The sequence below is a fragment of the Phalangium opilio genome, unplaced genomic scaffold (genome assembly GCF_054372755.1).
Source record: "Phalangium opilio isolate 3A_F unplaced genomic scaffold, DU_Popi_V2 ptg000009l_1, whole genome shotgun sequence".
In the NCBI taxonomy this organism is placed as follows: domain Eukaryota; kingdom Metazoa; phylum Arthropoda; class Arachnida; order Opiliones; family Phalangiidae; genus Phalangium; species Phalangium opilio.
The window spans coordinates 3,773,876-3,800,592 of NW_028324146.1; the positions used below are offsets into that span (position 1 = coordinate 3,773,876).

Sequence of the window (26,717 nt, forward strand, 5' to 3'; positions counted from 1 at the left end):
TCCCACAGAACAGACAGGTCATTAAGTAGCTATATGGCTTCTTATTGGTACCGATGCCTATTTTTCAAGGACCAGGATGGAAACTGGCTTCCTCCTGGAACCAATTTTGCTCGGTTCTTGGAAGACGTAAAGTCTTGCTACCCTGGACCGGGCAAAAAAGGCCTTGAATTAATTGAAATCGGGGTCTCGGAGGAAGAGCTGGCTACTCTCGATCCCGAGACAGAACCAGCATTTTTAATTGCTGGCCAAAACGAAGAAAACACTGCCGAATTCACTGACGAATAAGGCAACGTTTTCTTAGTTTTTGGCAGTAGGCAAGGGGCCTGCCTTATCAAAACTCCCCGGTTGGATTATAGCGGCAGTAGGCAAGGGGCCTGCCTTATCAAAACTCCCGGTTGGATTATAGCGGCAGTAGGCAAGGGGCCTGCCTTATCAAAACTCCCGGTTGGATTATAGCGGCAGTAGGCAAGGGGCCTGCCTTATCAAAACTCCCGGTTGGATTATAGCGGCAGTAGGCAAGGGGCCTGTCTTATCAAAACTCCCGGTTGGATTGTAGCGGCAGTAGGCAAGGGGGCCTGCCTTATCAAAACTCCTCATGAGAAACGACGTGTGGCCACCTCCAAGTGGTGTTTCTCGGGTAACGCTAAGTGCCACACTTTACTGCATAGCCATCGGTATAAACAGTTTTGCAGTTAATAGTGTATAATTTTTAATATACACTTCCTTCCAACATATTGAAGCCTTTTTAAAATATTGTTGTTCACCATCATTTGCTTCCCAATAATTGGCCGCCTTTTCAAAAATATTGCTAATTATCTTCATTTACTTAACAAACAATATTATGCCTTTTCCAAAATATTGTGCTTTACCTTCATTTACTTAACAAACAATATTATGCCTTTTCCAAAATATTGTGCTTTACCTTCATTTACTTCCTAAATAATGTTACGCCTTTTCCAAAATATTATTGTTTATCTTCATTTACTTCCCAAATAATATTATGCCTTTTCCAAAATACTATTGTTTATCTTCATTTACTTCCCAAATAATGTTACGCCTTTTCCAAAATATTGTGGTTTATCTTCATTTACTTCCCAAATAATGTTACGCCTTTCCCAAAATATTGTGGTTTATCTTCATTTACTTCCCAAATAATGTTACGCCTTTTCCAAAATATTGTGGTTTATCTTCATTTACTTCCCAAATAATGTTACGCCTTTTCCAAAGTATTATTGTTTATCTTCATTTATTTCCCAAATAATGTTACGCCTTTTCCAAAATATTGTGGTTTATCTTCATTTACTTCCCAAATAATATTATGCCTTTTCCAAAATATTATTGTTTATCTTTATTTACTTCCGAAATAATCTACGCAATTTAGCAAAATATCGTTGTTTATTTTTAAAATTGGAGCTCGCTTCAAATATTTTTCTATCCTGGTATGAGAATTCTAAATGTTTCAGTGGGTGTTTAAAATTTCATAGCTATATTTCCGCAGTATGTGCTCCTTGAATTCCGTCGCGAGTCCTTATTATTATATTTACCCCCCCGGGTAGTTTTTCAAGATCGAGGGCAGAATGCGTTTAGGCGCGTAGCGGTCTTAATGGCGGTAAGTACATGCAATTTTCAAATTTTCAAAAAAATTTTTCACCAACTTGCGGCGGGTTTAGAATTTTTTCACTAATTTTTTCGAACTCCCCGTGGCCTAATTAATCAGAATCAAGTGTTGGTTGGGTTAGGTAGGTAAAGTAAAATCCTACCAAATATTTCTATCTTACTTTAGGTAGAATATTTCTTTAACAGATTTAGCTAAATCTTTGCGGCAGGGAATACCCCACCACTCCGCCATTAATGACTCTTCCGAAATGTGCATGAAGTGTTTCTTCATATCTTCTCCTACCAATTCGTAGATCAAAGTGATGAGTTTCATGACGTTCGTTTCAATGAGGACCCCTGTTCCGTCTAGAATCGCGTTCATTACTTGGTCGATGGTATCACCATTTGCATCAATAATTCCTTTAGTTTTAACAACGCGTTCGTACACGCCTCGCTCCGATGCTGTTGCAGATTTCTAATAATTTTGGAAGGAAATATATTTTTTAAAGGGATACCTCAGGCTGGAAATTTTTCCTTTTAATTCGAAAGATCGTAAAAAAGAATGAATATATCAATTGGAATAATATTACAATAAGAAAGAAGATCCATGCAATTACGTTTCAGTAATGGTCTTTACGCATTAGGCTTGGAGACTACCCCTATTGGACGACTAGTACCACCTGACGGATTTGTCCAATAGAGGTAGTCCTCAGGGCTTCGCGGAAAAAACTAACATAGTAACATTACGCAGACTTAACTGCCTGAACTTTTGCCCAAATTTATATATTCATTACTTAATACGCTTTTCGATGAAAAAAAGAAAACAGTTCTAGTGGGAACTATCCCTTTAAAAGGTTATTAGGGCATGGGCATATTTGATATCCGCAAATAAAACAAGGTTAATGATTTAATGTAATTGATTACCAACCTCCCAAAGCTTGTGCGTTAACGAGTGACTGAAAAGAAATATTCTTAATTTGCGCCGGGACGATAGGTCGTCGAGGTTATCTAAGTATCTCGGGTTTTCAGCCGATGAAAGCCAAGAGAAGAAATTACAGTTTGTCAAGAAAATTAGAATTGTGGATGCAAATATGCAAGTAATAAGTAGTACGCTTTGAGATTGAGACGCAATAGTACGCTGACATTTCCCTATGCCATTTACATTTGTAAAGAACGTAAAAATCAGTTTCCAATCTCCGCTTCTTTACAAGAAAGTAACTTACCCTGGTTGAAAAGAAGACCGGTTACGATTAAAGTAGAATCAATAAATCCCTTCTTCAAAGAAAGTCGTGAAAGAGAACGATGCATGTATCTTGATAGACCCATCATGAATGACAACACAATGATGTAGCCAAGAATGCTGAACCACACCTGCAATGTCGTTTGAAAACAAGAATTAAGTGAAGCTCTCATATAAGCTGTTCCCGTATGAACGAATCCCATAGTAACCGTACTCATAACCACAGTTCCCTAGAAAGGGGTTTCTCAAAAACGCAGTTCACCCACTACGGCAATTCCCTATATACAGCGGTTCCCAAAAGAGCAGTACAAACGGGATATTAAAACGATTATCGTTTATGATGTTGTAGGTTGCGTTATATGAACAAAGTTTAGTTAGGCTGGTTTATTTGAACAAAGTTTAGTTAAGCTGGGTTATTTGAACGCCAATAATATTAGCAGAAGTTGAAGTTTTGCTGTTTGAACACCAATTACATTAAGTCAGGTTAGGTTTGGTTATTTGAACCCGTACGTTTCTTTGAAGCCCAATAGTATTAAGTCAGATAAGGTAAGGTTTATTTATTTTAACCCCAATAGCATAAGGTTTGGATATTTGAACCTCAGAAGTTTTGAACAATGCCTCTGCTCTTGTGGAATCGCGGTTGCTATTTCGGGAACTGCTGACACAAGATACACCACAAGAAATATAGATATGTTACGTATTTACGTGAGTTTGAAATATCTTCAGAATGAGGAACGGTCCGTAACTGGCCCCAATGTGACCACCACTTGCAATGTTTACCTCCTGGAACATTGTTGGCCCACCCCAATCCACCAAAGAGGAAGTCTCAAGGTCCCGTTGTTGCGAATAAAATGGTATTGCAATATCAGTTTCCTAGAAAATTAATCATTCAAAATTGTTCTGGGCGAAGAGCTGACGGCTATTTACGTTTTGTTGCAAATCTAACATAGATTTGAGGATGCCTCCGTTTTCTTCAGTTACCGTCATGTTGAGGCCCCTTAAAGGAATAGAGACACGAAAATTTAAAAGGCGGGTTTTTCGTTCATCGATTGTTCATGGGGTATTATCGTATTAATTTGATAGACGGCGGTAGGGCGCCTGCAAGCGAAATCCTAATTCGCGACGTATATGGAAATTTAAGCAAGCAGGCAAAATCCATTTACATGATGGGAAAATGAAAAATTTGTGGAGCCAAAAGCAAGCTAATCGCTTTATTAAACTAAAATTTTCAGGTTGCTATTATTAGTAGTAAAAAGTGAATATTTAAATTCTGTGTCAAAAAATTACTTTCAAACGAAAAATAAAGGAAGTAACTGTGTGTGAGAATAACCCTTTAACCACTTATGTTAAATTCATTAGGACTGACACCTCGTTACAAAGTAACTGTAGTACTTACAAATTTCTTATTTTCCGAAGCACGGATTCAAACAATGCGCCGGCATATCCGCCAAACGATAATTGTTCCAAATCCAGAATTTCAAAAAATAACAGTGCATTAGTGAGAGAAATGCGCAGAACACCTTCACTCATGATTGTACTATAACTATTTCAGTTATGGTTTTAGGAAAAGGACTCGCACTCTCGAAAATGTTTGTTTTAAATCATCGTTGATTTTCAAATCCTTACTAGATTAATTCAAACGCACTTCACCAGTGTAGTGTTATAGACGTTGCACCTTTCTCTGTAGAACAAGCAGAAAAGGAATTCTAAGCTATATTCTTCTAAATCCAGGTATGTTAAATTTATTAATGTATAATGAATTATATATAATGTGTGAAGTAATAAACTGAAATTCCATTTTCGTGGACACGATCGATTTATATATTGGGTAAAAGACCTACTAATAATTATAATATCCATACCATGAATAATATCTTAAGTAAAATGAACGTTCAAGGTTTTCTAAACAATATCCAGGACGACTGCTATTGGTCTTTGGAAAGCAACTGTTAAAGAGATAGTAACATTCAATTCGACTACCGTAAAGTTTTGATAGATTTAAATACCCAAAGATGTGAAAGTCTAATTTGAAAATGTAATATTTCGATAATGGAAAATATATGCAGTTTGATTGGATAATGATATTACATTTGTGCACAATAAATCCGTTAATCGCTATTAGACTTCATTTCATAAAGAATCCCGTAACTTTAACAACCGGTTGACACCTGGCGTCAATTTCTTCCTTCTGATTATTAAACTGCAAATTTTAAAATAGATTTATATCACGAGCTTTCATTTCAAAAAACAAATTATTTCTATCGAAAATTGAATTGATTTATTTGTGACTATCCCTATAATATGAATGATAGATACCGAACCGACTTCTTCGGACTATTTAATATTATAAATATATTAATAAGCGGAATTGGTAGGGTTTCGTTTGTAATATAGTTCGTTCCTTTCTGTGTTACTTTCGCGTATAAATCATTTCATAGCGTGACCTCGTCATGTCTTTTTTGAAACTTTCGTAACTGCACGTAATTATATTTCACAATTCGACAGTAGACTCTTCAAGGCACGTGAACCGAAAGGGTGATATTGATCGTAGGCGTCATAGATTCAGACACTTTCAGCCTCAATAGCAGAATTTTCACATTATCCAAATAGATTGTAATGTAATTAAGGAGAGAAGCAAAGACTACAGAGGCAGGAACGCCAAAAAGCACTGCAAGAGGTGGCGCAGTGAACTTGTGCTCCATCTGGCCTTGCTTCTTGGTGTGAAAGAAATACCCTAAGTGGGCCGCCTCCCACTTCGATTTGTTGGTTTTGTCTGCAAGTAATTAACGGAAAGGTCTATTAGTTACAATATTACCGCTGGAAACTGTCAGCGCTAAATGGGAACTGTGCCTGAAATAACAACTTGAATTTAGTATTAGACATTAAGAACAGTTAAAAACAATTAAATGCAACTAAAAATGTAAAAGAAATTAAATTAATATAAAATTAAAATAAAAAGTTGCCCCTAAAGGGTCGGACGTTAAGTTAAGTTTAAAATAATGAAAAACAAGTTGGGAAATCAAAATAAACCTCTCCTAAAATCATTTTAAACATAGCTATTGTTGACGTTTGAATTCAAGCGTATGCCTTTAACCATTTTTGGAAATTTAGGGTATGTAAGGCGATTGATTCACTATAAATGATAAGAAAACTCGTAATTGCGTGAACCTTTGGTGGAAGCCCTGCCATTGGAAGGATAGACGTTACCAGACATGGGCGAACCCCCAGCCTCTCCCACTCCCACTCCTCCATTTTTTTTGCAGGGAACGAGCAGCTCACTCCAACTGGTTTTCCATAGTAGGCCTTTCAGTAAACCTCGCTCCTTTCCCAAACAAAACATCATAGTAACTTTTCACTCCTCTCACTGCTCATTTTATCTCGTAGTTTTAATAAACCTCCTCTCATCTCAATTAAGATAAAAATTAAAATGTTTCACTCCTCTCACTGCTCATTTTCTTTCGTAGTTTTATTTCACCTCCTCTCATCCCAATTAAGATAAAATTAAAAAATTTTCACTCCTCTAACTACTCATTTTTTCTCGTAGTTTTATTGAACCTCCTCTCACCTCTTATTATGTAAAATGTTTTCCAAGACTTAATCCACTCATCTCTCTCAATCTAAAATATTTTTCAGACCTCATCCTCTCATCATTATTTAGTAATTCATATAAATAGTTCAAATTTTGACTTATATAGTGAAAGGAGTGAAAAATATGAAAATTACTCCGGTACTTTCAGAGCCTCACCTACACGGTCCTAAATTCGCAACTTAACTCTCCCACTTCGTTTCATCTATCTAGTTTGCCACTACAAGCCTAGCAACGCTCCTCGAACATTCTCGAAGTTTGGTTTCAGCCAATTAGCATTCGTATTTCACTAGACCGATTCAGACAAGCGAAGGGAACCCAGACAGTCACATGACTATTTCAATACAAAGCTGTCAGTTTTGTTTCTCTATTTACCTTCCTACCCCCTAGTCGCCCAAACCCCCATCGAGATACAGTGGAAAGTTTTTTATTTTCACCCCACTCCAAAGGCGAGAAGGAGAGAACCCCTCTCGCAAAATATTTTTCCTCCCACTCACCTCTCACACTCACGAGCCATTGTGAAACGCATGGTTTTCAAACTCACCCCCTTTTACACCCCTCTTACACCGCCCGTAAAAACTCGCGCTCTTTTAATATAGGTTTTTCGAGTAGGCAAAGAGGTTCACTCAAATGTTTCATGATATTACAATGTTGCGCTCATTTTCCTGCCTATGGTTTTGTTAAAGGCCTACCACTCCCACTCACCCTCCACTCACAATAGTATAATTTCTAAGTCTCTCCTCTCAAAACGCTAATTACACTCCGAAAGGAGAGGAGAGCGCCCATGTCTGGTTATCACATCCGCCTCACTCCCGGAAGGCCACAGGTTCGAAACCGCGAAGTTTTTTTTTTTTTTTTTGCTTGGGATATGTAAAGACCTTTATAATTATCCGAACATTTGTTTCAAGGTCACATTATTTACATCCCCGTATCTCTGGAAGTACCAGAGTTACGAGCCTCCAAAATTTAGTCTAATGCATTTCCTATAGAGGGGTTTGTTTGTTTACGTTTTGCTTAATTACTTGGCCCCTGTTTGTCGTAGCCCTAAGTTTATAGTATGGTTGGATGGGGGACAAATTGTTCTATAACGTACTCAAAGGACATCCCCGTATCTCTAGTAGAAACAGAGTTACGAGGCTGCAAAGTTGGGTCTATTGCAATTCCTATGGAGGGGTTGTTTGTTTACGTTTTGCTTAATTACTTGGCCCCTGTTTGTCGTAGCCCTAAGTTTATAATATGGATGGATGGGGGACAAATTGGACTATAACATACTCAAAGGACATCCCCGTATCTCTAGTAGAAACAGAGTTACGAGGCTGCAAAGTCGGGTCTAATGCAATTCCTATGGAGGGGTTGTTTGTTTACGATTTGCTTAATTACTTGGACCTGTATTTTCGACCAAAATTAAGAACACATCTGTAGTGCAGTGGTTATCACATCCGCCTCACTCCCGGAAGGCCACAGGTTCGAAACCGCGAAGTTTTTTTTTTTTTTTTTCGCTTGGAATATGTAAAGACCTTTATAATTATCCGAACATTTGTTTCAAGGTCACATTATTTACATCCCCGTATCTCTGGTAGAACCAGAGTTACGAGCCTCCAAAATTTAGTCTAATGCATTTCCTATGGAGGGGTTTGTTTGTTTACGTTTTGCTTAATTACTTGGCCCCTGTTTGTCGTAGCCCTAAGTTTATAGTATGGTTGGATGGGGGACAAATTGTTCTATAACATACTCAAAGGACATCCCCGTATCTCTAGTAGAAACAGAGTTACGAGGCTGCAAAGTCGGGTCTAATGCAATTCCTATGGAGGGGTTTGTTTGTTTACGTTTTGCTTAATTACTTGGCCCCTGTTTGTCGTAGCCCTAAGTTTATAGTATGGTTGGATGGGGGACAAATTGTTCTATAACATACTCAAAGGACATCCCCGTATCTCTAGTAGAAACAGAGTTACGAGGCTGCAAAGTCGGGTCTAATGCAATTCCTATGGAGTGGTTGTTTGTTTAGGACTTGCTTAATTACTTGGCCTTTATTTTCGATCAAAATTAAGAACATATCTGTAGTGCAGTGGATATCACATCCGCCTCACTCCCGGAAGGCCACAGGTTCGAAACCGCGAAGTTTTTTTTTTTTTTTTTTCGCTCGGGAAATGTAAAGACCTTTATAATTATCCGAACATTTGTTTCAAGGTCACATTATTTACATCCCCGTATCTCTGGTAGAACCAGAGTTACGAGCCTCCAAAATTTAGTCTAATGCATTTCCTATGGAGGGGTTTGTTTGTTTACGTTTTGCTTAATTACTTGGCCCCTGTTTGTCGTAGCCCTAAGTTTATAGTATGGTTGGATGGGGGACAAATTGTTCTATAACATACTCAAAGGACATCCCCGTATCTCTAGTAGAAACAGAGTTACGAGGTTGCAAAGTCGGGTCTAATGCAATTCCTATGGAGGGGTTGTTTGTTTACGATTTGCTTAATTACTTGGACCTGTATTTTCGATCGAAATTAAGAACACATCTGTAGTGCAGTGGTTATCACATCCGCCTCACTCCCGGAAGGCCACAGGTTCGAAACCGCGAAGTTTTTCTTTTTTTTTCGCTTGGGATATGTAAAGACCTTTATAATTATCCGAACATTTGTTTCAAGGTCACATTATTTACATCCCCGTATCTCTGGTAGAACCAGAGTTACGAGCCTCCAAAATTTAGTCTAATGCATTTCCTATGGAGGGGTTTGTTTGTTTACGTTTTGCTTAATTACTTGGCCCCTGTTTGTCGTAGCCCTAAGTTTATAGTATGGTTGGATGGGGGACAAATTGTTCTATAACATACTCAAAGGACATCCCCGTATCTCTAGTAGAAACAGAGTTACGAGGCTGCAAAGTCGGGTCTAATGCAATTCCTATGGAGGGGTTTGTTTGTTTACGTTTTGCTTAATTACTTGGCCCCTGTTTGTCGTAGCCCTAAGTTTATAGTATGGTTGGATGGGGGACAAATTGTTCTATAACATACTCAAAGGACATCCCCGTATCTCTAGTAGAAACAGAGTTACGAGGCTGCAAAGTCGGGTCTAATGCAATTCCTATGGAGTGGTTGTTTGTTTAGGACTTGCTTAATTACTTGGCCTTTATTTTCGATCAAAATTAAGAACATATCTGTAGTGCAGTGGATATCACATCCGCCTCACTCCCGGAAGGCCACAGGTTCGAAACCGCGAAGTTTTTTTTTTTTTTTTTTCGCTCGGGAAATGTAAAGACCTTTATAATTATCCGAACATTTGTTTCAAGGTCACATTATTTACATCCCCGTATCTCTGGTAGAACCAGAGTTACGAGCCTCCAAAATTTAGTCTAATGCATTTCCTATAGAGGGGTTTGTTTGTTTACGTTTTGCTTAATTACTTGGCCCCTGTTTGTCGTAGCCCTAAGTTTATAGTATGGTTGGATGGGGGACAAATTGTTCTATAACATACTCAAAGGACATCCCCGTATCTCTAGTAGAAACAGAGTTACGAGGCTGCAAAGTTGGGTCTATTGCAATTCCTATGGAGGGGTTGTTTGTTTACGTTTTGCTTAATTACTTGGCCCCTGTTTGTCGTAGCCCTAAGTTTATAGTATGGTTGGATGGGGGACAAATTGGACTATAACGTACTCAAAGGACATCCCCGTATCTCTAGTAGAAACAGAGTTACGAGGCTGCAAAGTCGGGTCTAATGCAATTCCTATGGAGGGGTTGTTTGTTTACGATTTGCTTAATTACTTGGACCTGTATTTTCGATCGAAATTAAGAACACATCTGTAGTGCAGTGGTTATCACATCCGCCTCACTCCCGGAAGGCCACAGGTTCGAAACCGCGAAGTTTTTTTTTTTTTCGCTTGGGATATGTAAAGACCTTTATAATTATCCGAACATTTGTTTCAAGGTCACATTATTTACATCCCCGTATCTCTGGTAGAACCAGAGTTACGAGCCTCCAAAATTTAGTCTAATGCATTTCCTATGGAGGGGTTTGTTTGTTTACGTTTTGCTTAATTACTTGGCCCCTGTTTGTCGTAGCCCTAAGTTTATAGTATGGTTGGATGGGGGACAAATTGTTCTATAACATACTCAAAGGACATCCCCGTATCTCTAGTAGAAACAGAGTTACGAGGCTGCAAAATCGGGTCTAATGCAATTCCTATGGAGTGGTTGTTTGTTTAGGACTTGCTTAATTACTTGGCCTTTATTTTCGATCAAAATTAAGAACATATCTGTAGTGCAGTGGATATCACATCCGCCTCACTCCCGGAAGGCCACAGGTTCGAAACCGAGAAGTTTTTTTTTTTTTTTTTCGCTTGGGATATGTAAAGACCTTTATAATTATCCGAACATTTGTTTCAAGGTCACATTATTTACATCCCCGTATCTCTGGTAGAACCAGAGTTACGAGCCTCCAAAATTTAGTCTAATGCATTTCCTATGGAGGGGTTTGTTTGTTTACGTTTTGCTTAATTACTTGGCCCCTGTTTGTCGTAGCCCTAAGTTTATAGTATGGTTGGATGGGGGACAAATTGTTCTATAACATACTCAAAGGACATCCCCGTATCTCTAGTAGAAACAGAGTTACGAGGTTGCAAAGTCGGGTCTAATGCAATTCCTATGGAGGGGTTGTTTGTTTACGATTTGCTTAATTACTTGGACCTGTATTTTCGATCGAAATTAAGAACACATCTGTAGTGCAGTGGTTATCACATCCGCCTCACTCCCGGAAGGCCACAGGTTCGAAACCGCGAAGTTTTTTTTTTTTTTCGCTTGGGATATGTAAAGACCTTTATAATTATCCGAACATTTGTTTCAAGGTCACATTATTTACATCCCCGTATCTCTGGTAGAACCAGAGTTACGAGCCTCCAAAATTTAGTCTAATGCATTTCCTATGGAGGGGTTTGTTTGTTTACGTTTTGCTTAATTACTTGGCCCCTGTTTGTCGTAGCCCTAAGTTTATAGTATGGTTGGATGGGGGACAAATTGTTCTATAACATACTCAAAGGACATCCCCGTATCTCTAGTAGAAACAGAGTTACGAGGCTGCAAAGTTGGGTCTATTGCAATTCCTATGGAGGGGTTGTTTGTTTACGTTTTGCTTAATTACTTGGCCCCTGTTTGTCGTAGCCCTAAGTTTATAGTATGGTTGGATGGGGGACAAATTGGACTATAACATACTCAAAGGACATCCCCGTATCTCTAGTAGAAACAGAGTTACGAGGCTGCAAAGTCGGGTCTAATGCAATTCCTATGGAGGGGTTGTTTGTTTACGATTTGCTTAATTACTTGGACCTGTATTTTCGATCGAAATTAAGAACACATCTGTAGTGCAGTGGTTATCACATCCGCCTCACTCCCGGAAGGCCACAGGTTCGAAACCGCGAAGTTTTTTTTTTTTTCGCTTGGGATATGTAAAGACCTTTATAATTATCCGAACATTTGTTTCAAGGTCACATTATTTACATCCCCGTATCTCTGGTAGAACCAGAGTTACGAGCCTCCAAAATTTAGTCTAATGCATTTCCTATGGAGGGGTTTGTTTGTTTACGTTTTGCTTAATTACTTGGCCCCTGTTTGTCGTAGCCCTAAGTTTATAGTATGGTTGGATGGGGGACAAATTGTTCTATAACATACTCAAAGGACATCCCCGTATCTCTAGTAGAAACAGAGTTACGAGGCTGCAAAATCGGGTCTAATGCAATTCCTATGGAGTGGTTGTTTGTTTAGGACTTGCTTAATTACTTGGCCTTTATTTTCGATCAAAATTAAGAACATATCTGTAGTGCAGTGGATATCACATCCGCCTCACTCCCGGAAGGCCACAGGTTCGAAACCGAGAAGTTTTTTTTTTTTTTTCGCTTGGGATATGTAAAGACCTTTATAATTATCCGAACATTTGTTTCAAGGTCACATTATTTACATCCCCGTATCTCTGGTAGAACCAGAGTTACGAGCCTCCAAAATTTAGTCTAATGCATTTCCTATGGAGGGGTTTGTTTGTTTACGTTTTGCTTAATTACTTGGCCCCTGTTTGTCGTAGCCCTAAGTTTATAGTATGGTTGGATGGGGGACAAATTGTTCTATAACATACTCAAAGGACATCCCCGTATCTCTAGTAGAAACAGAGTTACGAGGTTGCAAAGTCGGGTCTAATGCAATTCCTATGGAGGGGTTGTTTGTTTACGATTTGCTTAATTACTTGGACCTGTATTTTCGATCGAAATTAAGAACACATCTGTAGTGCAGTGGTTATCACATCCGCCTCACTCCCGGAAGGCCACAGGTTCGAAACCGCGAAGTTTTTTTTTTTTTTTCGCTTGGGATATGTAAAGACCTTTATAATTATCCGAACATTTGTTTCAAGGTCACATTATTTACATCCCCGTATCTCTGGTAGAACCAGAGTTACGAGCCTCCAAAATTTAGTCTAATGCATTTCCTATGGAGGGGTTTGTTTGTTTACGTTTTGCTTAATTACTTGGCCCCTGTTTGTCGTAGCCCTAAGTTTATAGTATGGTTGAATGGGGGACAAATTGTTCTATAACATACTCAAAGGACATCCCCGTATCTCTAGTAGAAACAGAGTTACGAGGCTGCAAAGTTGGGTCTATTGCAATTCCTATGGAGGGGTTGTTTGTTTACGTTTTGCTTAATTACTTGGCCCCTGTTTGTCGTAGCCCTAAGTTTATAGTATGGTTGGATGGGGGACAAATTGGACTATAACATACTCAAAGGACATCCCCGTATCTCTAGTAGAAACAGAGTTACGAGGCTGCAAAGTCGGGTCTAATGCAATTCCTATGGAGGGGTTGTTTGTTTACGATTTGCTTAATTACTTGGACCTGTATTTTCGATCGAAATTAAGAACACATCTGTAGTGCAGTGGTTATCACATCCGCCTCACTCCCGGAAGGCCACAGGTTCGAAACCGCGAAGTTTTTTTTTTTTTTCGCTTGGGATATGTAAAGACCTTTATAATTATCCGAACATTTGTTTCAAGGTCACATTATTTACATCCCCGTATCTCTGGTAGAACCAGAGTTACGAGCCTCCAAAATTTAGTCTAATGCATTTCCTATGGAGGGGTTTGTTTGTTTACGTTTTGCTTAATTACTTGGCCCCTGTTTGTCGTAGCCCTAAGTTTATAGTATGGTTGGATGGGGGACAAATTGTTCTATAACATACTCAAAGGACATCCCCGTATCTCTAGTAGAAACAGAGTTACGAGGTTGCAAAATCGGGTCTAATGCAATTCCTATGGAGGGGTTGTTTGTTTACGATTTGCTTAATTACTTGGACCTGTATTTTCGATCGAAATTAAGAACACATCTGTAGTGCAGTGGTTATCACATCCGCCTCACTCCCGGAAGGCCACAGGTTCGAAACCGCGAAGTTTTTTTTTTTTTTTTCGCTTGGGATATGTAAAGACCTTTATAATTATCCGAACATTTGTTTCAAGGTCACATTATTTACATCCCCGTATCTCTGGTAGAACCAGAGTTACGAGCCTCCAAGATTTAGTCTAATGCATTTGCTATGGAGGGGTTTGTTTGTTTACGTTTTGCTTAATTACTTGGCCCCTGTTTGTCGTAGCCCTAAGTTTATAGTATGGTTGGATGGGGGACAAATTGTTCTATAACATACTCAAAGGACATCCCCGTATCTCTAGTAGAAACAGAGTTACGAGGCTGCAAAATCGGGTCTAATGCAATTCCTATGGAGTGGTTGTTTGTTTAGGACTTGCTTAATTACTTGGCCTTTATTTTCGATCAAAATTAAGAACATATCTGTAGTGCAGTGGATATCACATCCGCCTCACTCCCGGAAGGCCACAGGTTCGAAACCGAGAAGTTTTTTTTTTTTTTTTTCGCTTGGGATATGTAAAGACCTTTATAATTATCCGAACATTTGTTTCAAGGTCACATTATTTACATCCCCGTATCTCTGGTAGAACCAGAGTTACGAGCCTCCAAAATTTAGTCTAATGCATTTCCTATGGAGGGGTTTGTTTGTTTACGTTTTGCTTAATTACTTGGCCCCTGTTTGTCGTAGCCCTAAGTTTATAGTATGGTTGGATGGGGGACAAATTGTTCTATAACATACTCAAAGGACATCCCCGTATCTCTAGTAGAAACAGAGTTACGAGGTTGCAAAGTCGGGTCTAATGCAATTCCTATGGAGGGGTTGTTTGTTTACGATTTGCTTAATTACTTGGACCTGTATTTTCGATCGAAATTAAGAACACATCTGTAGTGCAGTGGTTATCACATCCGCCTCACTCCCGGAAGGCCACAGGTTCGAAACCGCGAAGTTTTTTTTTTTTTTTCGCTTGGGATATGTAAAGACCTTTATAATTATCCGAACATTTGTTTCAAGGTCACATTATTTACATCCCCGTATCTCTGGTAGAACCAGAGTTACGAGCCTCCAAAATTTAGTCTAATGCATTTCCTATGGAGGGGTTTGTTTGTTTACGTTTTGCTTAATTACTTGGCCCCTGTTTGTCGTAGCCCTAAGTTTATAGTATGGTTGAATGGGGGACAAATTGTTCTATAACATACTCAAAGGACATCCCCGTATCTCTAGTAGAAACAGAGTTACGAGGCTGCAAAGTTGGGTCTATTGCAATTCCTATGGAGGGGTTGTTTGTTTACGTTTTGCTTAATTACTTGGCCCCTGTTTGTCGTAGCCCTAAGTTTATAGTATGGTTGGATGGGGGACAAATTGGACTATAACATACTCAAAGGACATCCCCGTATCTCTAGTAGAAACAGAGTTACGAGGTTGCAAAGTCGGGTCTAATGCAATTCCTATGGAGGGGTTGTTTGTTTACGATTTGCTTAATTACTTGGACCTGTATTTTCGATCGAAATTAAGAACACATCTGTAGTGCAGTGGTTATCACATCCGCCTCACTCCCGGAAGGCCACAGGTTCGAAACCGCGAAGTTTTTTTTTTTTTTTCGCTTGGGATATGTAAAGACCTTTATAATTATCCGAACATTTGTTTCAAGGTCACATTATTTACATCCCCGTATCTCTGGTAGAACCAGAGTTACGAGCCTCCAAAATTTAGTCTAATGCATTTCCTATGGAGGGGTTTGTTTGTTTACGTTTTGCTTAATTACTTGGCCCCTGTTTGTCGTAGCCCTAAGTTTATAGTATGGTTGGATGGGGGACAAATTGTTCTATAACATACTCAAAGGACATCCCCGTATCTCTAGTAGAAACAGAGTTACGAGGTTGCAAAGTCGGGCCTAATGCAATTCCTATGGAGGGGTTGTTTGTTTACGATTTGCTTAATTACTTGGACCTGTATTTTCGATCGAAATTAAGAACACATCTGTAGTGCAGTGGTTATCACATCCGCCTCACTCCCGGAAGGCCACAGGTTCGAAACCGCGAAGTTTTTTTTTTTTTTTTTCGCTTGGGATATGTAAAGACCTTTATAATTATCCGAACATTTGTTTCAAGGTCACATTATTTACATCCCCGTATCTCTGGTAGAACCAGAGTTACGAGCCTCCAAAATTTAGTCTAATGCATTTCCTATGGAGGGGTTTGTTTGTTTACGTTTTGCTTAATTACTTGGCCCCTGTTTGTCGTAGCCCTAAGTTTATAGTATGGTTGGATGGGGGACAAATTGTTCTATAACATACTCAAAGGACATCCCCGTATCTCTAGTAGAAACAGAGTTACGAGGCTGCAAAATCGGGTCTAATGCAATTCCTATGGAGTGGTTGTTTGTTTAGGACTTGCTTAATTACTTGGCCTTTATTTTCGATCAAAATTAAGAACATATCTGTAGTGCAGTGGATATCACATCCGCCTCACTACCGGAAAGCCACAGGTTCGAAACCGCGAAGTTTTTTTTTTTTTTTCGCTTGGGATATGTAAAGACCTTTATAATTATCCGAACATTTGTTTCAAGGTCACATTATTTACATCCCCGTATCTCTGGTAGAACCAGAGTTACGAGCCTCCAAAATTTAGTCTAATGCATTTCCTATGGAGGGGTTTGTTTGTTTACGTTTTGCTTAATTACTTGGCCCCTGTTTGTCGTAGCCCTAAGTTTATAGTATGGTTGGATGGGGGACAAATTGTTCTATAACATACTCAAAGGACATCCCCGTATCTCTAGTAGAAACAGAGTTACGAGGCTGCAAAGTTGGGTCTATTGCAATTCCTATGGAGGGGTTGTTTGTTTACGTTTTGCTTAATTACTTGGCCCCTGTTTGTCGTAGCCCTAAGTTTATAGTATGGTTGGATGGGGGACAAATTGGACTATAACATACTCAAAGGACATCCCCGTATCTCTAGTAGAAACAGAGTTACGAGGTTGCAAAGTCGGGTCTAATGCAATTCCTATGGAGGGGTTGTTTGTTTACGATTTGCTTAATTACTTGGACCTGTATTTTCGATCGAAATTAAGAACACATCTGTAGTGCAGTGGTTATCACATCCGCCTCACTCCCGGAAGGCCACAGGTTCGAAACCGCGAAGTTTTTTTTTTTTTTTCGCTTGGGATATGTAAAGACCTTTATAATTATCCGAACATTTGTTTCAAGGTCACATTATTTACATCCCCGTATCTCTGGTAGAACCAGAGTTACGAGCCTCCAAAATTTAGTCTAATGCATTTCCTATGGAGGGGTTTGTTTGTTTACGTTTTGCTTAATTACTTGGCCCCTGTTTGTCGTAGCCCTAAGTTTATAGTATGGTTGGATGGGGGACAAATTGTTCTATAACATACTCAAAGGACATCCCCGTATCTCTAGTAGAAACAGAGTTACGAGGTTGCAAAGTCGGGCCTAATGCAATTCCTATGGAGGGGTTGTTTGTTTACGATTTGCTTAATTACTTGGACCTGTATTTTCGATCGAAATTAAGAACACATCTGTAGTGCAGTGGTTATCACATCCGCCTCACTCCCGGAAGGCCACAGGTTCGAAACCGCGAAGTTTTTTTTTTTTTTTTTCGCTTGGGATATGTAAAGACCTTTATAATTATCCGAACATTTGTTTCAAGGTCACATTATTTACATCCCCGTATCTCTGGTAGAACCAGAGTTACGAGCCTCCAAAATTTAGTCTAATGCATTTCCTATGGAGGGGTTTGTTTGTTTACGTTTTGCTTAATTACTTGGCCCCTGTTTGTCGTAGCCCTAAGTTTATAGTATGGTTGGATGGGGGACAAATTGTTCTATAACATACTCAAAGGACATCCCCGTATCTCTAGTAGAAACAGAGTTACGAGGCTGCAAAATCGGGTCTAATGCAATTCCTATGGAGTGGTTGTTTGTTTAGGACTTGCTTAATTACTTGGCCTTTATTTTCGATCAAAATTAAGAACATATCTGTAGTGCAGTGGATATCACATCCGCCTCACTACCGGAAAGCCACAGGTTCGAAACCGCGAAGTTTTTTTTTTTTTTCGCTTGGGATATGTAAAGACCTTTATAATTATCCGAACATTTGTTTCAAGGTCACATTATTTACATCCCCGTATCTCTGGTAGAACCAGAGTTACGAGCCTCCAAAATTTAGTCTAATGCATTTCCTATGGAGGGGTTTGTTTGTTTACGTTTTGCTTAATTACTTGGCCCCTGTTTGTCGTAGCCCTAAGTTTATAGTATGGTTGGATGGGGGACAAATTGTTCTATAACATACTCAAAGGACATCCCCGTATCTCTAGTAGAAACAGAGTTACGAGGCTGCAAAGTTGGGTCTATTGCAATTCCTATGGAGGGGTTGTTTGTTTACGTTTTGCTTAATTACTTGGCCCCTGTTTGTCGTAGCCCTAAGTTTATAGTATGGTTGGATGGGGGACAAATTGGACTATAACATACTCAAAGGACATCCCCGTATCTCTAGTAGAAACAGAGTTACGAGGTTGCAAAGTCGGGTCTAATGCAATTCCTATGGAGGGGTTGTTTGTTTACGATTTGCTTAATTACTTGGACCTGTATTTTCGATCGAAATTAAGAACACATCTGTAGTGCAGTGGTTATCACATCCGCCTCACTCCCGGAAGGCCACAGGTTCGAAACCGCGAAGTTTTTTTTTTTTTTTCGCTTGGGATATGTAAAGACCTTTATAATTATCCGAACATTTGTTTCAAGGTCACATTATTTACATCCCCGTATCTCTGGTAGAACCAGAGTTACGAGCCTCCAAAATTTAGTCTAATGCATTTCCTATGGAGGGGTTTGTTTGTTTACGTTTTGCTTAATTACTTGGCCCCTGTTTGTCGTAGCCCTAAGTTTATAGTATGGTTGGATGGGGGACAAATTGTTCTATAACATACTCAAAGGACATCCCCGTATCTCTAGTAGAAACAGAGTTACGAGGTTGCAAAGTCGGGCCTAATGCAATTCCTATGGAGGGGTTGTTTGTTTACGATTTGCTTAATTACTTGGACCTGTATTTTCGATCGAAATTAAGAACACATCTGTAGTGCAGTGGTTATCACATCCGCCTCACTCCCGGAAGGCCACAGGTTCGAAACCGCGAAGTTTTTTTTTTTTTTTTTCGCTTGGGATATGTAAAGACCTTTATAATTATCCGAACATTTGTTTCAAGGTCACATTATTTACATCCCCGTATCTCTGGTAGAACCAGAGTTACGAGCCTCCAAAATTTAGTCTAATGCATTTCCTATGGAGGGGTTTGTTTGTTTACGTTTTGCTTAATTACTTGGCCCCTGTTTGTCGTAGCCCTAAGTTTATAGTATGGTTGGATGGGGGACAAATTGTTCTATAACATACTCAAAGGACATCCCCGTATCTCTAGTAGAAACAGAGTTACGAGGCTGCAAAATCGGGTCTAATGCAATTCCTATGGAGTGGTTGTTTGTTTAGGACTTGCTTAATTACTTGGCCTTTATTTTCGATCAAAATTAAGAACATATCTGTAGTGCAGTGGATATCACATCCGCCTCACTACCGGAAAGCCACAGGTTCGAAACCGCGAAGTTTTTTTTTTTTTTTCGCTTGGGATATGTAAAGACCTTTATAATTATCCGAACATTTGTTTCAAGGTCACATTATTTACATCCCCGTATCTCTGGTAGAACCAGAGTTACGAGCCTCCAAAATTTAGTCTAATGCATTTCCTATGGAGGGGTTTGTTTGTTTACGTTTTGCTTAATTACTTGGCCCCTGTTTGTCGTAGCCCTAAGTTTATAGTATGGTTGGATGGGGGACAAATTGTTCTATAACATACTCAAAGGACATCCCCGTATCTCTAGTAGAAACAGAGTTACGAGGCTGCAAAGTCGGGTCTAATGCAATTCCTATGGAGTGGTTGTTTGTTTAGGACTTGCTTAATTACTTGACCTATATTTTCGATCAAAATTAAGAACATATCTGTAGTGCAGTGGATATCACATCCGCCTCACTCCCGGAAGGCCACAGGTTCGAAACCGAGAAGTTTTTTTTTTTTTTTCGCTTGGGATATGTAAAGACCTTTATAATTATCCGAACATTTGTTTCAAGGTCACATTATTTACATCCCCGTATCTCTGGTAGAACCAGAGTTACGAGCCTCCAAAATTTAGTCTAATGCATTTCCTATGGAGGGGTTTGTTTGTTTACGTTTTGCTTAATTACTTGGCCCCTGTTTGTCGTAGCCCTAAGTTTATAGTATGGTTGGATGGGGGACAAATTGTTCTATAACATACTCAAAGGACATCCCCGTATCTCTAGTAGAAACAGAGTTACGAGGTTGCAAAGTCGGGTCTAATGCAATTCCTATGGAGGGGTTGTTTGTTTACGATTTGCTTAATTACTTGGACCTGTATTTTCGATCGAAATTAAGAACACATCTGTAGTGCAGTGGTTATCACATCCGCCTCACTCCCGGAAGGCCACAGGTTCGAAACCGCGAAGTTTTTTTTTTTTTTTTCGCTTGGGATATGTAAAGACCTTTATAATTATCCGAACATTTGTTTCAAGGTCACATTATTTACATCCCCGTATCTCTGGTAGAACCAGAGTTACGAGCCTCCAAAATTTAGTCTAATGCATTTCCTATGGAGGGGTTTGTTTGTTTACGTTTTGCTTAATTACTTGGCCCCTGTTTGTCGTAGCCCTAAGTTTATAGTATGGTTGGATGGGGGACAAATTGTTCTATAACATACTCAAAGGACATCCCCGTATCTCTAGTAGAAACAGAGTTACGAGGCTGCAAAGTTGGGTCTATTGCAATTCCTATGGAGGGGTTGTTTGTTTACGTTTTGCTTAATTACTTGGCCCCTGTTTGTCGTAGCCCTAAGTTTATAGTATGGTTGGATGGGGGACAAATTGTTCTATAACATACTCAAAGGACATCCCCGTATCTCTAGTAGAAACAGAGTTACGAGGCTGCAAAGTCGGGTCTAATGCAATTCCTATGGAGTGGTTGTTTGTTTAGGGCTTGCTTAATTACTTGACCTTTATTTTCGATCAAAATTAAGAACATATCTGTAGTGCAGTGGATATCACATCCGCCTCACTCCCGGAAGGCCACAGGTTCGAAACCGAGAAGTTTTTTTTTTTTTTTCGCTTGGGATATGTAAAGACCTTTATAATTATCCGAACATTTGTTTCAAGGTCACATTATTTACATCCCCGTATCTCTGGTAGAACCAGAGTTACGAGCCTCCAAAATTTAGTCTAATGCATTTCCTATGGAGGGGTTTGTTTGTTTACGTTTTGCTTAATTACTTGGCCCCTGTTTGTCGTAGCCCTAAGTTTATAGTATGGTTGGATGGGGGACAAATTGTTCTATAACATACTCAAAGGACATCCCTGTATCTCTAGTAGAAACAGAGTTACGAGGCTGCAAAGTTGGGTCTATTGCAATTCCTATGGAGGGGTTGTTTGTTTACGTTTTGCTTAATTACTTGGCCCCTGTTTGTCGTAGCCCTAAGTTTATAGTATGGTTGGATGGGGGACAAATTGTTCTATAACATACTCAAAGGACATCCCCGTATCTCTAGTAGAAACAGAGTTACGAGGCTGCAAAGTCGGGTCTAATGCAATTCCTATGGAGTGGTTGTTTGTTTAGGGCTTGCTTAATTACTTGACCTTTATTTTCGATCAAAATTAAGAACATATCTGTAGTGCAGTGGATATCACATCCGCCTCACTCCCGGAAGGCCACAGGTTCGAAACCGAGAAGTTTTTTTTTTTTTTCGCTTGGGATATGTAAAGACCTTTATAATTATCCGAACATTTGTTTCAAGGTCACATTATTTACATCCCCGTATCTCTGGTAGAACCAGAGTTACGAGCCTCCAAAATTTAGTCTAATGCATTTCCTATGGAGGGGTTTGTTTGTTTACGTTTTGCTTAATTACTTGGCCCCTGTTTGTCGTAGCCCTAAGTTTATAGTATGGTTGGATGGGGGACAAATTGTTCTATAACATACTCAAAGGACATCCCCGTATCTCTAGTAGAAACAGAGTTACGAGGTTGCAAAGTCGGGTCTAATGCAATTCCTATGGAGGGGTTGTTTGTTTACGATTTGCTTAATTACTTGGACCTGTATTTTCGATCGAAATTAAGAACACATCTGTAGTGCAGTGGTTATCACATCCGCCTCACTCCCGGAAGGCCACAGGTTCGAAACCGCGAAGTTTTTTTTTTTTTTTTCGCTTGGGATATGTAAAGACCTTTATAATTATCCGAACATTTGTTTCAAGGTCACATTATTTACATCCCCGTATCTCTGGTAGAACCAGAGTTACGAGCCTCCAAAATTTAGTCTAATGCATTTCCTATGGAGGGGTTTGTTTGTTTACGTTTTGCTTAATTACTTGGCCCCTGTTTGTCGTAGCCCTAAGTTTATAGTATGGTTGGATGGGGGACAAATTGTTCTATAACATACTCAAAGGACATCCCCGTATCTCTAGTAGAAACAGAGTTACGAGGCTGCAAAGTTGGGTCTATTGCAATTCCTATGGAGGGGTTGTTTGTTTACGTTTTGCTTAATTACTTGGCCCCTGTTTGTCGTAGCCCTAAGTTTATAGTATGGTTGGATGGGGGACAAATTGTTCTATAACATACTCAAAGGACATCCCCGTATCTCTAGTAGAAACAGAGTTACGAGGCTGCAAAGTCGGGTCTAATGCAATTCCTATGGAGTGGTTGTTTGTTTAGGGCTTGCTTAATTACTTGACCTTTATTTTCGATCAAAATTAAGAACATATCTGTAGTGCAGTGGATATCACATCCGCCTCACTCCCGGAAGGCCACAGGTTCGAAACCGAGAAGTTTTTTTTTTTTTCGCTTGGGATATGTAAAGACCTTTATAATTATCCGAACATTTGTTTCAAGGTCACATTATTTACATCCCCGTATCTCTGGTAGAACCAGAGTTACGAGCCTCCAAAATTTAGTCTAATGCATTTCCTATGGAGGGGTTTGTTTGTTTACGTTTTGCTTAATTACTTGGCCCCTGTTTGTCGTAGCCCTAAGTTTATAGTATGGTTGGATGGGGGACAAATTGTTCTATAACATACTCAAAGGACATCCCTGTATCTCTAGTAGAAACAGAGTTACGAGGCTGCAAAGTTGGGTCTATTGCAATTCCTATGGAGGGGTTGTTTGTTTACGTTTTGCTTAATTACTTGGCCCCTGTTTGTCGTAGCCCTAAGTTTATAGTATGGTTGGATGGGGGACAAATTGTTCTATAACATACTCAAAGGACATCCCCGTATCTCTAGTAGAAACAGAGTTACGAGGCTGCAAAGTCGGGTCTAATGCAATTCCTATGGAGTGGTTGTTTGTTTAGGGCTTGCTTAATTACTTGACCTTTATTTTCGATCAAAATTAAGAACATATCTGTAGTGCAGTGGATATCACATCCGCCTCACTCCCGGAAGGCCACAGGTTCGAAACCGAGAAGTTTTTTTTTTTTTTCGCTTGGGATATGTAAAGACCTTTATAATTATCCGAACATTTGTTTCAAGGTCACATTATTTACATCCCCGTATCTCTGGTAGAACCAGAGTTACGAGCCTCCAAAATTTAGTCTAATGCATTTCCTATGGAGGGGTTTGTTTGTTTACGTTTTGCTTAATTACTTGGCCCCTGTTTGTCGTAGCCCTAAGTTTATAGTATGGTTGGATGGGGGACAAATTGTTCTATAACATACTCAAAGGACATCCCCGTATCTCTAGTAGAAACAGAGTTACGAGGTTGCAAAGTCGGGTCTAATGCAATTCCTATGGAGGGGTTGTTTGTTTACGATTTGCTTAATTACTTGGACCTGTATTTTCGATCGAAATTAAGAACACATCTGTAGTGCAGTGGTTATCACATCCGCCTCACTCCCGGAAGGCCACAGGTTCGAAACCGCGAAGTTTTTTTTTTTTTTTTTCGCTTGGGATATGTAAAGACCTTTATAATTATCCGAACATTTGTTTCAAGGTCACATTATTTACATCCCCGTATCTCTGGTAGAACCAGAGTTACGAGCCTCCAAAATTTAGTCTAATGCATTTCCTATGGAGGGGTTTGTTTGTTTACGTTTTGCTTAATTACTTGGCCCCTGTTTGTCGTAGCCCTAAGTTTATAGTATGGTTGGATGGGGGACAAATTGTTCTATAACATACTCAAAGGACATCCCCGTATCTCTAGTAGAAACAGAGTTACGAGGCTGCAAAGTTGGGTCTATTGCAATTCCTATGGAGGGGTTGTTTGTTTACGTTTTGCTTAATTACTTGGCCCCTGTTTGTCGTAGCCCTAAGTTTATAGTATGGTTGGATGGGGGACAAATTGTTCTATAACATACTCAAAGGACATCCCCGTATCTCTAGTAGAAACAGAGTTACGAGGCTGCAAAGTCGGGTCTAATGCAATTCCTATGGAGTGGTTGTTTGTTTAGGGCTTGCTTAATTACTTGACCTTTATTTTCGATCAAAATTAAGAACATATCTGTAGTGCAGTGGATATCACATCCGCCTCACTCCCGGAAGGCCACAGGTTCGAAACCGAGAAGTTTTTTTTTTTTTCGCTTGGGATATGTAAAGACCTTTATAATTATCCGAACATTTGTTTCAAGGTCACATTATTTACATCCCCGTATCTCTGGTAGAACCAGAGTTACGAGCCTCCAAAATTTAGTCTAATGCATTTCCTATGGAGGGGTTTGTTTGTTTACGTTTTGCTTAATTACTTGGCCCCTGTTTGTCGTAGCCCTAAGTTTATAGTATGGTTGGATGGGGGACAAATTGTTCTATAACATACTCAAAGGACATCCCCGTATCTCTAGTAGAAACAGAGTTACGAGGCTGCAAAGTCGGGTCTAATGCAATTCCTATGGAGGGGTTGTTTGTTTACGATTTGCTTAATTACTTGGACCTGTATTTTCGATCGAAATTAAGAACACATCTGTAGTGCAGTGGTTATCACATCCGCCTCACTCCCGGAAGGCCACAGGTTCGAAACCGCGAAGTTTTTTTTTTTTTTTCGCTTGGGATATGTAAAGACCTTTATAATTATCCGAACATTTGTTTCAAGGTCACATTATTTACATCCCCGTATCTCTGGTAGAACCAGAGTTACGAGCCTCCAAAATTTAGTCTAATGCATTTCCTATGGAGGGGTTTGTTTGTTTACGTTTTGCTTAATTACTTGGCCCCTGTTTGTCGTAGCCCTAAGTTTATAGTATGGTTGGATGGGGGACAAATTGTTCTATAACATACTCAAAGGACATCCCCGTATCTCTAGTAGAAACAGAGTTACGAGGTTGCAAAGTCGGGTCTAATGCAATTCCTATGGAGGGGTTGTTTGTTTACGATTTGCTTAATTACTTGGACCTGTATTTTCGATCGAAATTAAGAACACATCTGTAGTGCAGTGGTTATCACATCCGCCTCACTCCCGGAAGGCCACAGGTTCGAAACCGCGAAGTTTTTTTTTTTTTTTTCGCTTGGGATATGTAAAGACCTTTATAATTATCCGAACATTTGTTTCAAGGTCACATTATTTACATCCCCGTATCTCTGGTAGAACCAGAGTTACGAGCCTCCAAAATTTAGTCTAATGCATTTCCTATGGAGGGGTTTGTTTGTTTACGTTTTGCTTAATTACTTGGCCCCTGTTTGTCGTAGCCCTAAGTTTATAGTATGGTTGGATGGGGGACAAATTGTTCTATAACATACTCAAAGGACATCCCCGTATCTCTAGTAGAAACAGAGTTACGAGGCTGCAAAGTCGGGTCTAATGCAATTCCTATGGAGTGGTTGTTTGTTTAGGACTTGCTTAATTACTTGACCTTTATTTTCGATCAAAATTAAGAACATATCTGTAGTGCAGTGGATATCACATCCGCCTCACTCCCGGAAGGCCACAGGTTCGAAACCGAGAAGTTTTTTTTTTTTTTCGCTTGGGATATGTAAAGACCTTTATAATTATCCGAACATTTGTTTCAAGGTCACATTATTTACATCCCCGTATCTCTGGTAGAACCAGAGTTACGAGCCTCCAAAATTTAGTCTAATGCATTTCCTATGGAGGGGTTTGTTTGTTTACGTTTTGCTTAATTACTTGGCCCCTGTTTGTCGTAGCCCTAAGTTTATAGTATGGTTGGATGGGGGACAAATTGTTCTATAACATACTCAAAGGACATCCCCGTATCTCTAGTAGAAACAGAGTTACGAGGTTGCAAAGTCGGGTCTAATGCAATTCCTATGGAGGGGTTGTTTGTTTACGATTTGCTTAATTACTTGGACCTGTATTTTCGATCGAAATTAAGAACACATCTGTAGTGCAGTGGTTATCACATCCGCCTCACTCCCGGAAGGCCACAGGTTCGAAACCGCGAAGTTTTTTTTTTTTTTTTCGCTTGGGATATGTAAAGACCTTTATAATTATCCGAACATTTGTTTCAAGGTCACATTATTTACATCCCCGTATCTCTGGTAGAACCAGAGTTACGAGCCTCCTAAATTTAGTCTAATGCATTTCCTATGGAGGGGTTTGTTTGTTTACGTTTTGCTTAATTACTTGGCCCCTGTTTGTCGTAGCCCTAAGTTTATAGTATGGTTGGATGGGGGACAAATTGTTCTATAACATACTCAAAGGACATCCCCGTATCTCTAGTAGAAACAGAGTTACGAGGCTGCAAAGTTGGGTCTATTGCAATTCCTATGGAGGGGTTGTTTGTTTACGTTTTGCTTAATTACTTGGCCCCTGTTTGTCGTAGCCCTAAGTTTATAGTATGGTTGGATGGGGGACAAATTGTTCTATAACATACTCAAAGGACATCCCCGTATCTCTAGTAGAAA

The 26,717-nt window shown here is 39.5% G+C and overlaps 1 protein-coding gene across 7 annotated transcripts in view; it reads right to left on the minus strand.

Moving 5' to 3' along the window:
• Positions 1-26,717, minus strand: part of LOC149713396 (uncharacterized) — an 83,742-nt gene that overhangs the window by 3,378 nt on the left and 53,647 nt on the right. The window contains exons 2-9 of one of the 7 annotated variants that reach the window (XM_089847649.1): positions 4,925-5,609; positions 4,699-4,782; positions 4,233-4,517; positions 3,764-3,833; positions 3,542-3,709; positions 2,820-2,967; positions 2,525-2,745; positions 1,779-2,071 (exon numbers count right to left, since the gene is read on the minus strand). In XM_089847649.1, the coding sequence (XP_089703775.1) occupies positions 1,779-2,071; positions 2,525-2,745; positions 2,820-2,967; positions 3,542-3,709; positions 3,764-3,833; positions 4,233-4,366 (1,034 nt within the window). In that variant the 5' untranslated portion in view covers positions 4,367-4,517; positions 4,699-4,782; positions 4,925-5,609. Of the gene's footprint in view, positions 1-1,778; positions 2,072-2,524; positions 2,746-2,819; positions 2,968-3,541; positions 3,710-3,763; positions 3,834-4,232; positions 5,610-6,401; positions 6,836-26,717 lie in introns of those variants that run through there. The other 6 variants (XM_089847616.1, XM_089847605.1, XM_089847642.1 and 3 more) reach the window with 6 other exon arrangements.